The sequence below is a fragment of the Agrilus planipennis genome, unplaced genomic scaffold (assembly GCF_000699045.2).
Source record: "Agrilus planipennis isolate EAB-ADULT unplaced genomic scaffold, Apla_2.0 scaffold3, whole genome shotgun sequence".
Lineage (NCBI taxonomy): Eukaryota > Metazoa > Arthropoda > Insecta > Coleoptera > Buprestidae > Agrilus > Agrilus planipennis.
Window position 1 is genome coordinate 1382681 of NW_020442460.1, and position 15673 is coordinate 1398353.

A 15673-nucleotide genomic window follows, 5' to 3' on the forward strand; every position below is an offset into this window, starting at 1 on the left:
ATGTAGGGTTTTTTTGCACGTATTTAATCATTACCAGGAAGATTTCTTCAAGGAATAGAGGAAGCTCATTTGGTTTTCACTTGTAGCTAAAAAACTTGAACTAAAACTACTGCTGGAAGTAATGGTTTCAGTAAACGTCCTTTTTTTTATTTTTATTTGACATATTAACAGACGACCTGTAACGGCCTCTAAGCTAAATAAGTTTCATTTAGCCAAGGAAGTGAACCGTTTCCCCTAAAATAGTTAATCGCGGCACAAAGGAATGATTTCTTCAATTAATAATTTTCTTCTTTCGAAGCCGATGATGAAAAGTAAATAGTACTTTTGCACATATTTAATCATTACCAGGAAGATTTCTTTAGGGAATAGAAGAAGTTTCGGTAAATGTCCTTCTTTTTATTTTTATTTGACATATTTACAGGCGACCTGTAAAAGCCTTTAAGGCAAGTATGTTTCATTCAGCCAAAGAAGTAAACCGTTTCCTCCCGAATAGTTAATCGCGGTACAAAAAAGGATTTCTTCAATTCATAATATTCTTCTTGCGAAGCCGAGGATGAAATATACTACTATTTACTTTGCTTGTAAATATTATTGAAGGATATTATTGAGGACAAAAAAACAGTCAGCGCGCTTCGGAGACTTTGATATGCCTTTTCTTTTTAAATCAGCATCGTTCATGCTCAATTTGCTCTGAACCGTGAGAAACGATGTACAACTGATAGCTCCGATGAATATCTTGTCAGGCTGGCCAATGTAGCAATGTCATACTACATTTTCCGTTGCATTTTGCATTGCCAGCCTTGATTCAGGCTTGTTTCTCTTCCACCTGCAGTATCCGTCGAACAACATTATATTCATCTTGTGTATCAGAATCCCAAATAAACGTAAAAAAAAACAAAAATCATCGATCGTTTCACTGCTAATATATTCCCTGGCAAATACAGTAGCTTATTATCTTATGAACAATATAGTACTTCTTTTCATAAATACACTAACGCTTTATCTTATAAAGCCTTGTAATGGAACAAAATATGCATTTTTATTCACTACCAATTATACTGTTTTGTTTTGCAATGAAAAATTCAGATTAGTTGACTGTGTTACTGCTTAATTCCTAAAAAAGACTGAAGAAACTTTCCATTAATGAATGGCACCAAAAAAAGGGTTATTTTCATCTAGAAAGCTGGTTAGCGGATACAACGACCACATCCTTAGGCAGTTTTAGTATTATTTGTTGTCACGGAAGGCATTGTGCTGCGTAGGTTAAAGAAACCTTAAGTTCGTTTTGTATTCTTGCCGATTGCCATAACCGTTCTGCGTGAAACATTTCTGTCATTAGTATATGGATAGTGGGATAGTCGTAAAGATTGGGATTGGTTAAAATAATAAAATTTTAAATGCATTGTTTTGTATTTCTTCACCCCATCGAACTTCCTGCAGGGATTTTTGGAAACATCCAATATAACTTCAGCAGGTAGGTACATCAACTAAGTATACATGAAGGTACTGGACATTACTAAAGTAATTTAATTTCTGTCCCTGACCTCCATGCATCTATAAGCATTCAACATTTATTATTTTGTAATGAAATGCACTTGCAAGGGTTTGATATTTCGCATAAGATACTTACCTAGTGTTTAAATAGTTCGAAGAAATATTAGCCGCAATGTTCACCAACAATTTCTACTCTAAACACTTTGTTGCATTCCAAAACTGTGTAACACAAACCAAACAATTAACAAATGGACACTAGGGAACGCACGAACCAAACACATCAAAAACCACACAAACAGGAACAAAAACCCACTCCGACATTGTGTCCAAAAAAAGCTTCCGTTCCAAACAGTTCCACATTTTAACTGATCTCTGAGCGGAATAGTTTTTTTTTTGGTACTACAAAGCACGCTACTATTGGTGTTATTACTCTTATGGTAGTTTAAAAAAAATCTGCTAAGAATTTAGTACGCAGGTCCGACTCGTCCGAGTTCACCCGCGGTTGCCGTCGTACAATAATCGTCGAAGCTTTCGTTTATTAAAGTTCTTGGAATGCCCATCCCGTTCGTCTGACCGACCACGAGAAGAAAACGTCCGTCGGCTTCATGAACATTTTCGTTCTAACCTACGACAAAACGTCTTTGCAAACTGTTCCCGTCACTGCCTGACTATTCATATCCTTGACCACCTTTCGGTCACAACACCAATCCGGTCGTAGGGCGCCAAAAATAACCTCACTACATTAAACCGGGGTAATTTTCGTCTTTGTTCGTTCGTATTCACAACAAACGAACACCTGGTGCGGAATGCCAAGAGCATCATGCATGCATCATGGTTCTCAATCCTCAGGTTGACGAGAGGGGAAGACGCGCTTGACCTGTCGTAGAAAAAACGCCAGACCGCGAGGGGACAAGTAAGCTCTCTGAATAGGCTCAAGTCCATCCGTGAACTTCCATAAACGAATTTTTCAATGTCCACATCCAAAGATTGTAATAGAACTCTACTTTCCTGAACTCTGTTTATAACGGATCTAGTGATACTCGAGCTTCTTTTCAAAGTAACATTAAATTAGAAGATATAAATGGGTTCAAATTTAAATTGCCCACTGTTATGCGCTGGATATAGGCAACCAAAATAGTTCCAAAGCATTCATAAACTTACGGAGTAATGGCTCAATCCTGCAACCACCACTATTGCCCACTTTTGGAATAAAGACATCTTTCTTCTCAGCGGATAATTCGGTCCACCAAGATAACAACTTGCTATCTATATAATCAACAGAGATATAGTTACGACTGCTCTGAATGAGGATACACACCGGAGGAGATAACTGACATGCGGTTTGAGCCATACCTTAGTCTTGCAGCGTTTTGAGTTATTTGAGTTTATATTACTACTTGTCATTTTTATGGAACTTAAAGTGTCTTGGATTATATGGAACTTGAAGTCTATAGAGATCTAATCCATCCTTGACCCATGAGATGCTCATGCTTCTGTCCATTTTCGCAACTATTGCAGATCCAAACGTCTCCTCTATGGAATTGAGAATGAGGAATTATCAAAATCCCTGCCACTTACTGACAAAATCCTTCAACGAAGCACCGTATAATAAATTGAATTAAAAGCAACAAGTGATGAAGCTAAATTTCTTTGAAAAAGAATATGCCTTTTGAAATTTTCATTCAATGAGCGCAAGCATATGAAAGCGGTTCATTGGATGGCTGGACGTGAACACAGTTATGCAGCTGTTTGCGCAGGTTTCCATTGAGATCGTCTAACTAACAGGCAAACGCGTCTTTTAGCAGTTTGAAATTGTTGCAGGGAAAAAAACAATATCCATAAATATATTATAAGAGCAATACAATCCAAGTATCCTTTGAAAATATTGAAATTGTTTTCCAACGTTCTGTCACTGTTCAAAAGTTTGATAACAGAATTCGATAAGTTTAGTTATACGGGGTTGTTTATGAGAAAGGTATGTAAATCACTTTGTCAATGATTTAAAAGTTAGAAGTGTACATCCCAAATGTTCAATGTCAATTTAAAGATTTGGTGGATTTGGAGCGATCTCAGTTATATTGGTTCTAAAAAGTTATAATGCTGGTTTAGTATCCAGTTAAACCAGTTATGACCATTTTTAAAAGTACTGCAGCAACGTTCCAAATTTTTGACCCATTTTGAAAATAAACCTGCATCCAGACAAAGAACGGTATACTTTGAGCATAGCTGAAGAAAGAAATGGAAGCTTCGTACATTCGATCGTCGTTATGGTCCTGCGCATTTCGTATCGTCTCTTGCTAACTGTTTTTCTGTTTTTATTGGTAGTTGTTGGTGATTGTTGTAGTCTAGTCGGCTGGTAGAATAGACGTTGTAGTGTTCTATTATAAATTATTTAAAGATGTGCCAATTTAGTTATAATGAATGAAAAGTGGCCAGATAATTGTGAGAAGTGTAGCAATTGGTTGCCAGTGTGGTGCAGTGAATGACCCCCTGACGAACAGGGTGCAGGTAGAGCTTTACAAAACGAGGTAAGCTGCTGGAAACAAAATATGAGATAAAGTTATGCAGGGCAACGCCAGTAGTTGTTCAGTAAAGTGGAACTCAATTCAGATAATCTAGTTTAAATGCTAAATTCTAATTGAAGTATTGAAACCATGGAACTACAGCTCCATCCAACAGTAATATCAGCTCAGTGTATTTGATTATTCAAGATATCGATTGTTCTGTTGAAAGTGTTTGTTTCCGTGAAGTTATTCATGACTCCTTATAGTTATCTACGTTCTTCTCCAGTGAGCAATTTTTCATAAAGAATTCATGCTTCATTCGAAGGTTATTTACTACGATCCAAAGAGAAGTAGCATTATGTTGATGATGTTGGGTAACAGTTTTTTACAAATGGGTTTGCGATTAGATAAACGTTTCTCTTGTTTTTCAGTTGTGAGAAAATCGTAAAAACATTACATTTTGTGGTTGATTACGTCACTGAATAAAGCACTAGCCATAAGGAAATTTAATTAACTTCTAGATAAACCTTCCCCTTCTGTTTTGTGTAGGTACCTAAACGGCGTAAAATATTCAAACTAAATTTAAACGGGATATCGTCACGACAACTTCAAATCTTTATTTATCACTTCAAGTCGCCGTAGATATTAATATTCATTTGGTTTATGATCTCAACCAACCCCATTAATACGAAAATGATGCCGATTTCACTCTTTCATGCCAATTCCACATTTGGTCATATTATTCGAGGACTCCAGAACTCCCAATAGAAATTTAAGATATTTGTTGTCTACATTATTTGATATTATCTCTAATCTTTTCACTGTTGGGGTGTTCTTTGCAGAAAATTTATCATTTCGTCAAAACGTCAAGAGCAATTCAGTTTTAATTACTTATTACATAATGGCATTTCTCATTAATCCAACTTGTTATTGTTATTGTAAAATAAATTAATGTTATGCACCTGCACTACATTGAATATCTCTTGACTCATATGATAATGGAGAGAATAATGACAATGGGGATCTTGCTTCATGAGCATTGGTAGACCAATGTAGTGAAGAAAGATGCTTCTCATACGTATTAAATATTCCAAAGAATATCTTGATGTTTATATCAAAATAAATGATTAGCGTCAGAAGATACTCTATCTACGTAATGCCCGAAAATATTAGTTCCAATATAGGTAGGTGTACATTCAACAAGTTATTTAGGTACTTAACACCAAAATATCGTTCAACATTTGAGACATGAGAAACAAATAACAGAATATGTAAGAACCAAACGAAAATTAAAACCACATGAACCAAAGGAATTCGATGAAGTAACTGTTGGAATCAAAACATTATTAGTTGACGTGTCAGAACATCTTACAGGTACAAATACAATAACTGATTCATCAGTGACTTCTTATTTTACTGGGAAGATAAGCCAGTTTTTTCCTGTTGTACTTTTATTGTTAGAGAATAAATTAATAACAGATTGCATAAGTGTACGTAAGTCAGTGATGCAATTTCGACACTTGAAGTGATATTTCGACCGTTAGGTATTGCGATCTCGGTTACAAGATGAGTATTGTATGTTTCGCTGTTATTACCGCTACCACAATTATCATGATCGCTGTGTGGGTAATGCACCGGAAGTACCAACGTTACTGTGCGTGTGGGGAGATCTACACGATTATTCAGTGTCATCGCCTTCTCTATTTTATGAAATTTCCATAGAACACTTACAATACTACAAAGTTTCTGCTGTTAATGCGTAGATTTTATATGTAGATAGATAACTGTTCATCTGTTGTTTATTTTGCTTTTATATTTTTGAACTGGATCGAATCCGATATTTGATGTTAATCAAAACCGTGAAATTCGTAATTCGTCCTGATTTGTTTATAAGATTAAAATTCAAACAACTTATTTAATTTCTGTGCCTACATCTTTATTCTTTATTAAAAGTAACGCTTTAAATTAACAATCAACAGTCTGTACAACACAAAAAATAATGCTTAGAACTAATTAATGGCATATTTACTTGTTGGATGCACATGTTCTGTCCTCGAATGTCATTTAAACATCTGTCGCAATGGCGGCAAAAGAGATACTTTTTGTATTTCCCGCAAGAGCGTTTGTATTTGTAATTTGTTGGACGTAAACTTCCGTTTTTGTAGACTTTCTGCTGCGCGTGTACGAACCATTTCAAGGTCTTTAGGCAATCTTCTATTTTAACACATAGCAAGGGCGGTTAGTGTATTGGTGATGCAGAACTGGACAATTGCTAACAAAGTAGATATTTACGTATTTTTGACAATCTAATTACTAAAATTTTTTTAATGCAATAATAAAGGTGTATCTATCTTACACCTAACTCTGGATCTCTGGTCAATCGCGTTACAGACTTGTACAGCATTGAACTGGGCCGCACCAAAGAGAAGGCAATTCTGTGTACTGTTTCGAAAACCCGCATCGCGCTCCTATTCACCATGGGCGCATCGAGAGATTTCTCCTGGGAGGCAGATTTTTAATAACTATGTGTTTATACGTACTGGTAGGTTTAATGTGTTTGGTTTCTATGTTTTTAAACTTTCTGCCGATGTCATGATGGGTGAGAGATTTTTCTGGGGGAAGGGATAATGGGCTTGCCAGAAGGGCGCAGTGCCACCCTTGCTCTTACCTATTGACGCCCATGCTCTACACTATATTTGCTAGCATAAAACTGTAAATTGAAACGGATTAGTCAGATGGACTCTTCACTGAAAAATTGTTCCAAAAATTGATAGCTTCAACGATGTCAAAGTATAATGTGTCGTAGGACTCTCAGATACTAACAATATTTAGTCGCAGGAGATCAAATACCCTTTGGACTAGCACAAGTTCCTCATGATGCTGATGTTGCTTCACTCATCCGGCAGTTTAAATTACTCGTAGACAATATAATAACAAGTTTTAAACATTTAAGTACCTTTATCCCCAATGTTTAGACATAATGCTCTTAGCATCTTACATTTCCATTAGAACTTAACATACCTTAATTCAAGTTTGGAACTGACAGCTTCTGATGGATTTTGTTCGCGAACTTTCCCAACTCAATTTTCTACCGTTTTAGCCAAAAAAAAAGTGCGATGACGTGCATGAACTTTCACCATTCAACTTCCTTCCTACCTTCCATCAAATTAAATAAATACTGTTGCCGGTAGAATCATGCGAAGTTAGATTAAGTCCTTTAAAAGTCTATACCATCAGCCTATTCATGGGGTTTAAAGAGATATTCGCTTAATTATCCTAAACAACATGCCCATTTAATATTCGTTTTGGCAAATGGGTGAATAAATTAGATGAAATGCTAACTTTTGGGTACTAATGGTATAAGGCATTTTTCTACCTCCGTGTAGATACCTACAACCATTTATTGAATTATTACCAGAACATTTTAATTATGTTGTTATTATATTATTTCAAACATACCAGAATGTTTGTGGTTTTATCACGTACCTACAAATGGTAATAATGTTTGTTTCTCTATATAACATGTAATATTGATGTTGCCTGTTATCTAACCATAAACAAACATGCATTGTTCAATAGCTTAATATTAAACGATGTAAAGGAGTTTCCTTGTATTTCTTGTAGTCTTATTTGATATATTTTGGATAGGTATGAATGTGTGGTAGCTCATGTTTTAATTAATATGTATTACAGTTTTCTGTAACCTTCTTCAAAGGGATAACACCTTATTTAAAAAAATGCCATGTTCATACAAGAACTGTGTTGTAAGTTTTTTACTGTAATGTTCGTGGGTTTAACAAAATTAACTTCTAAGACTGATAACAACAAAAACTATTTATTTACACTAGTTATTAAACAACTTAAAAACACTATTAAATTATTACTAAAATTAGGTGAATTATTCTATTTATTTACACTACTGTTGATATCACTATTCACTGCGCTATTTATTTCACTGCTATCACTGTCAATTTATTTTTGAATTAACTTCAGCAACGGTCAATTTTTTCTTCCTCTCTCGGCGATCGTCTCTTCCTTTAAATACTGTTTTGTTTACTTTCTGGAACCTTCTGGAAACATCCGGATAGTTTATTTTTTCTTTGAACTGTTTAACTGCTTTCCCAGAACGCAGGTACGACACACACATTTACAAATACGGCGCACATGAAGAAAGGCGCCCGCGGCTAGTCGGCGAATCGATAAGCCGTTCAGGCACACGTGTGCCCGATCGTACACAAACACACTCGTGCTCGCTACAACACATAGTTATAGAAATAGACATAGAGCATATATGCGTATGAGTATATGTATATGCTCTAAGGATATATAATAGGTACAAATGAGTAGCAATAATTACAAAAAGTTTATGGCAATTTAGCGTAGCATCTAAAGTTAGTTTTGATGAATTCCATTTACGATTCCAAAATTAGTTTGTTGTAAGTAATGGATACTTGAATAGATAGATACGTAAGTAAAGTTTACGATTAGAGGAGAAGCTCCCTGTGGAGTTGTTGGCAAGTGATGATAAGCATACACACCTGAATGTAAATTAAAACAAAATGTAAACAAACAGTATACCTACGCATTTTTTGACTTGTACCTACATGTAAACTATTCTACTGGTTTTTGCGTTACTATTTCGATAAACAATGGACTATTGTGGTTAAGACCTCCTCACATTACATTAAAAAAAAAACAATTTGAACTTTTATACAGGTAGTTAGAGCAGAACTCATTAATTATCGTAAATTATAAGCCTATGGGTTATTCAATGCCTATGATTTAATGCGTAAATGGATTACGTATGACCTTCAGGTACCTACATTGTAATATTTCCGATTTCAGTTTTATACACCTTTGTGTAATAATAATAGTAATAATAACTGTCACTTATAAACGCGATATTGACAATAAGTAAGTCATGCGCTCAAAAAATTTTCAAAATTACAGATCAGCCAAACTCTTTAGGGAGACTTTAATGCCAGGAGAGGACCGTGAATATGAGGAGCGCTGGGCTAACAGTAGGGGTTTACTTAATTAATTGAATTAATTACCATTTTGTCAAAAAATTATTTTCTTTAATGGCTAGATTAGGTTTATTGTTTGAAGTTCTGTTTTATAAATTATAAAGCAGTTTGATTATATTTTTATTTTCTAATTTTACAATATTATTGGTAGTCATCAGTGGGGGATTGGGGACCTTTATATCTAAGGGGCCCTGGGCTGCAGCCGAAAAAATCTATAGATCCAGCTCTGTTTGATATAGAAAAAATTGAAAACAAATAAATTTTATTTTTATAATTTCATATAATGAATCACTGACGCCGATAAAAAATACGTTATCTTTAATTATGTGATATTATCTTTATTCAAGTCGTTTAGGAAATTATTAATACTTAACATTTGAATAAAAAAAAAACATGTTGAAAATGAATTTTATTGATTAAATCCAAATTAGCAGTTTATAAGAAATGTTAAGCAAACAAATATAGTACCTATAGAATTGTTGTAAAATTTGCGGCATTCTTGTGGCGACTGTTTACTTTGTGGTTATTGCAATTTAACGAGGTCGTTTTTAATTTGTCGCCTTATAGTTATTACTACTGTACGTATGAATCACATTGGGTTGTTATAAACGAAATAAATGGAGAAAACTTTATTTTCTGGTCTTTTACAGGCTTCTTTCAGTCAATAATATGTCGGGCGAAACTGTGAGCGTGTCATTTAAGCAGACATACACACACTACACAGTTACAATTGCCATTTAAAACAATTAAAACTTATCTCTTTTGTTTCAGGTTTTATACATTGCTGTTAACTGCGTCATCGTCATTCCTATGTTGCATCCACCAACACAAAACAATAATATCTTCAATAGGAGCTGTGACCAAAGCCCATCAATGAAAAAATATTAATTAGAAGATATTTTGAACATCTGGCCCGTTGTTATTACTTATATTAAAATCGAATGATTATTATCGAATGTATATAGATATAATGTAAACAAATGGTGAGTCAGTCAGTAGTCGCTCCTTGAATGAAATGGTAACAGAACGAATGTCGAATAGATAACGGTTGATATCACACATTTTAATATCTTCTACACAGTCGTTGTGAATTATTCGTTAGAAATGGATTTAGGAAAGTCGAGGAGAAGGAACAAGAACATCAACAGGCCCGAAGAGATGAGCAGCAACCCGGTTACAGTTAGATTTGTGAATGTGCTAGTGGTTTGTGCCGTGCTACTTTTCGCCATCGAACTTAGCGATGGAAGTTTCACTTCCAGAATCAATAAGATCAGTGTTCATCTCAACAAAGCACTTGATGAGGCGCTTTTTCTTGGAAACGTTTCCTACACCGACCTGAAAGTTCATTCGAAGTTTTATAGTAAAACTGAGTTCAAACCCAGGGGAATGGCTGATCTGTACCACGTCACCCAGACCTTCATTGGATGGGTTGTTAACAAGGATATTTACCCTGAAGGTAAACACATTTGTTTCAGTTATCAATACAATACAGACCACTTCGAATTATTTTATTCGATTATGGTAACGTGCCTATCACTTTGAGGTTAGCTACCCCGGGATTCGTTTCAGCAAGTAGATATCCATATATTTAAATGGACCTTGTTGGAGCATANTTGGTTAATTGTGACATTGAGAGATTTGTTTTTACATTGGCATAAAATAAACGGTCTTGAAGATGAAAACTTGTTCAAACCTTTTTGATAAATGTAAACAAATTTGCGATCTTTTAAATCACAAAAAACTAACTTCAATTTCACCAATGTCATCATGATTTGTAGAAATAGTTTCCCAGAAGAGGAAAATCTTTAACTTATGTACATTATGGAAAAGACTATAAATTATGTTATAGATTATAAATAATAATGTTCTAAATAAATAAATTGATTTTTATGGAGCATTGTCGTGAAATACATTGCAACTCTCAACATTACTTTTACTCACATGCTTGTTAACCATTTATGTATAAAATTCTATAACCTGTGCGTCAGTGGCTCATTCAGTGCTTGCATCGAAACTATAGGTCGCGCTTAGTAACAATAAAATGATAAAAACAAAGTACTTACTTGTTTATTTTTTATTGTTTAGCGTAGGTCTCTCTCTTTTTATTACATTTTATTATTTTTTATCAAATTGTATTTACAATTAGTGTGAATTTAATTTGTGATTGTCTGCCACGTGGCTTTAAAAAAATTTCAATTACCTGGTTATGATGTTATCTTTCAAATCGTGTTGTTCAAATGATTAATTTTATTTATTATTTAATACATATTCAATTTTTTTTACTCTAAAAAAAGTAGATACGTAATGCACAAACTACTCGATTAGGTGCTGTTTAGGTGCTAATTAGATGAAGAGTTTAACAATTAGGTGCTCTTTAACATACACTGCAATACAACACTTAATTTTGTATTGCTGGCATAACGTCATGACAGCAACGCAATTAAAATATTTAATAAAGGTGTTTTGAATTAAAAAACACTTCAATAAATAAAAACACGATGGTTCTTAACAGATCTATTTAATCTATTACAGCTCGTTCGGAAGAGATGATTTTCCTGTAGAGGTGTTCGATAAACTGTATCTCATTGAGAAAGATAGGGAACTAATATAGTCACAAGTATATAACATGATAAATATACAAATAAGTTCTGAAATGAAGGTACAACAAAATATATATATACAAAAGAAGAGGCTATATACAAGAGGTAAATACAACACAGATACAACAATAGAGTTAAGAATTACAAGGGGTGCAGATGGTTAGACATTCTAGGAAGGAAGGTATGAGGGAAATTTGGCAATAAAAATGAAAGTAGAAATAGTCACGTACAACTAATAAATGGAAGGTAATAAGCTCAAGATGAATAAACTAATAATACGACAGCTAGACAACTATAATAAAATACACAAAAGGTCCAATTCACAACATGCACTGCCCGCCTTGAAAGACCAAGTCTTTCAATCACTTCACAACAAATTATCAAATTATGTTTCNATTATAAATCAGAAATATATCAGAAAAAATTAGATGTTAATTAGGTGCTCAACAATAGGACAAAAGTGTTAATAAGTGCTTGACGAACATCAACAGTGCAGGATTGTGTTGAAACTGTTTAACATTACATAGCACGTGATGAAATCGTAGATAATAAATAAGACAGTTATGGGATTTTCTCGATTTTATTCGAGTTTTAAGATTAAGTGCTTATTAAGTGCTTGACAAATAACCGTAGTGCAGCAGAAATCAAACGTGTCTTCCTTTTCTTAATTAGCAATTAATTCTTAAATTCGAACAACTTCGGAAAAATCCCATAACCATCTCATTAAATACCTATGGTGTCATTAGGAGCTATGCAATTAAGGAAAAGGAAGATACATTAGAAAGAAGTAGCATTAGTCATATCGCACCACTCAGTGATATACATAAACATTATCGAAAGCCCCAACAGCTCTGACTATGAGGACGATGACACATATTTGCGTAATATCGCCAGTGCATTCCCGTTGCACAATCCATATGTGACCACCATGTCCGCATATTCTGCATTCGAATACATCGATTTTTGCTTGATATTTCTACATTCAACTAATTTTTGTATTTTGTGGTAATACTTTGTTAATCAAACGCTAAGGATTACAGATTATTACTAATCATTACGTACAATTGACTTGTTTACGGATAAGATGCTTGCGAAGGTCACGAATAGGTATGTCTGTTTCGTCAAAAGTCAGATAACGCGGCAACTGTTTTCAATCACTGACGGCTCGTTAACTAGGGTACTTTTTAAATCTCCTACATTGTGACACTATGATGATACGTACTCTACAGTGACACCAGATCAGACATAGTGTTTATTGCAACAAGCTTCTCCACCAATCACTTAATTAGCACTTAAATCTTATGAATAATACAGGGAAAATCCTATAACCATTTTATTAATTGCGTATAGTATTATTAGGAGTTATGTATTGTAACACGCCGTTATATATGCGGTAACTACACGTTCACTCGAATTAATCACTGTGCAAAATGAGAGAGCTTTGTTCTAAACTTTTATCGGCTAAACCTTCAGGTCAGTTTGCTAAATTTTGTGATAAATATACCTAATTTATTGGAAACCTGTTCTAATCAACTGCTAAAGCCTTTCAAGTTATAAAATTTGATTAAACTAATTTGAGTGCTTGTAGTTCACCTACCTTATCCCAACTAGTGTACAAGTATAAATAAATAATATTTACAAATTTGATACAGTCAGAACCTCAGATTAGAGAAAAAATAACTACGCGTTAAAACTAAATTGAACAATATTTTACACAGCATCAATTCAGTTTTACGTTGTTCATGCTGAATGGGAAGCTACAATAGTTTTCTAATAAATCGCGTGTCTCATACGAAATTACTGATTAGAAGATAATTCATAAAGATTAGTCAGTTTAATAAGACAATTGATTAGAGGTTCAGAGCCAAAGATAACTGACGAGCAATTGCTTTCACGAACTTAAAAAAGCTACATATTTGCTTCGACTCATTACCGTCATCATAAGGTCGTTAGCCCTAAGACTGGTTGGACACGTACCTCAACTGTTTTCTATCCTGAGCTAATCTTCCCATTTCCCTAAAACTAGAACATCCTACATCCTTAACTATTTGCGAACAGTAGTCTAATCTACCTCTCCTAACTACCGTTCCTGCCTCTAATATAACTGGACCTTCATGTCCTGCTAACCTATCTCGCCTATTTTTTAATAACTTCCATAGAGTCCTCTGTTCTTTTATTCTTTTTAAAACCTCTTCATTTCTTACCTTCTCTATCGACGGTATCCTCATCATTGGCCGGTAACACCACATTTCAAATGCTTCTAACCTTTTCTTTTCCGTCCATGTTTTGCATCCTTACAGCGCCGCGCTCCAAACGTACATCTTTAACAATCCTTTTCGAATTTGTAAATTAATCGTTTGCGAGCATTGAAGTGACTTCTTTTTATTGAAGGCGACTCGATCTGCTTTATATCCCTACTTCTCCTTCCATCCTGACTTATTTGACTTCCTAGATACCTAAAATCGGCCACTTCTTCTAATCTTTCGTCTTCTATCTTCAGCTTCGATTCACAATAAATAACTTTACTCATCTTACACGGGTATAAAAAAAGTATTTACAAAATAAATAAAACGTGATTACGGTAATGTGGATTCAGTGTGTTCATTGAACCTATAACTTTGTAGAATTTTTCTATAGCATGACAACTTTATGCACATAGTTATACTATGTACTATTTATACTATTATTAGATTTGTGCATTGGAAATTACCACACACTCCTGTTTAACACTCGCAGCACTTTGCATACGGAAAAGATCGAATGCAGACAAAACCTCTGAGAACGTTTCCGTAAGTAAATTAACCAAATCCAAAAAAATTTTAGAATGCACGTGCATATCAACATTATCATTTTTCAGATTATGTCAAGTATGCTTTATTTCAAGAAACCGCTATCAGACGAAACGATCTTCACACTTAAGGCATAAATACATCGAAAATCGCATTCTCAATTGTTATTTTGTCGAAAATGTCAACTAAATGTCTAATAGTGAGTTTGGTCCTGCTGCTTTTCCGTACATCATCAGGTAAGCTATTTAGGTATATGCAATTATTGTGATTACATTAATTTTTGACAGTCAGAATTTAAACAAACAAATTATGTACATAGTTTTTTTACTAGCCAAGTTGTACCCTTAGGTTGTAAAAAATTAATAAGAATTACTGCATTTAAGGTCACAATTAAACAAATTAGTACTTTGCGATTAGCAGCGTATGACAATATATTTAAAGTAAAACATTTATATTTTACATTGTTTCATAAATTTTTAATTTTTCTTATTTTTTTAATACTTTCATATTCAACTAAACCAAAATACATTGCTTAGGTCAACAATGTAGGGCACTATCGTTCCAACGCTTGTGTGTCACCGATGGCAGCAATGTGGTGCTCGAAAACGAAAGGCTGTCAATGACTATCAACAAAGCAAAGGGACAGATCACTGCACTTTATTTCAACTCGCGTGTTGATAGTAGTATCAAATCAACGAACTTGCTGAAAGGCGGCTCTGGCTATTACCTTGCCAATATTAATGTAAACGGCAAGAGTTCTGCGGTTGGGCCTAATGTGGGAAGTATGAAAATAACACAGGATGTAAGTGCAAAGGCAGCAATGTGAAATACAAAACCTTTTTTAGAAGTTAAATAGTCGACGATACCTTCTTTCAACACTCTGTCAATTTTCGGCTAGAAACTTAATTACACTTATTTTTTGAATGAAGGAAACCTAACAGAGTTAAATAATAACTATCATTAAATAAAGAATTTAGCATCTAACACCGTTTGAGTCAAACATGACTAATTTGATTTTGTTTTAATTTATTCCGTCACAACTCCTGCTGTAACTTTTTCAGACGGTCTTTTATTATAAATAAAATAAAATTAATGACTACTTACAAAATAGTAACATTCTTAACTAACCGTAACGTGCACCTTTAATTAAAAAACATTACTAACTATTTCTAAGGTAATATTAAATATTGGATTTATTAAATTATTTTTTATAAGTGTGATCAACTTCCAAGAAACTCATAATATTTAAAGTTGATCAA

General features: G+C 34.1%; 2 protein-coding genes across 3 annotated transcripts in view; both read left to right on the forward strand.

Moving 5' to 3' along the window:
* Positions 1–3372: 3372 nt before the first annotated feature.
* Positions 3373–15673, forward strand: part of LOC108742435 (prominin-like protein) — a 32697-nt gene continuing 20396 nt past the window's right edge. Inside the window, exons 1-2 of one of the 2 annotated variants that reach the window (XM_025980634.1) lie at positions 3373–3469; positions 9797–10481. In XM_025980634.1, the coding sequence (XP_025836419.1) occupies positions 10130–10481 (352 nt within the window). In that variant the 5' untranslated portion in view covers positions 3373–3469; positions 9797–10129. Of the gene's footprint in view, positions 3470–3765; positions 4023–9796; positions 10482–15673 lie in introns of those variants that run through there. The other variant, XM_025980633.1, reaches the window with a different exon arrangement.
* Positions 14540–15255, forward strand: LOC112906464. Its single transcript, XM_025980635.1, has 2 exons — positions 14540–14650; positions 14951–15255. Exons 1-2 carry the CDS (start codon positions 14593–14595, stop codon positions 15238–15240), a joined length of 348 nt encoding a protein of 115 aa, XP_025836420.1. The 5' UTR covers positions 14540–14592; the 3' UTR covers positions 15241–15255.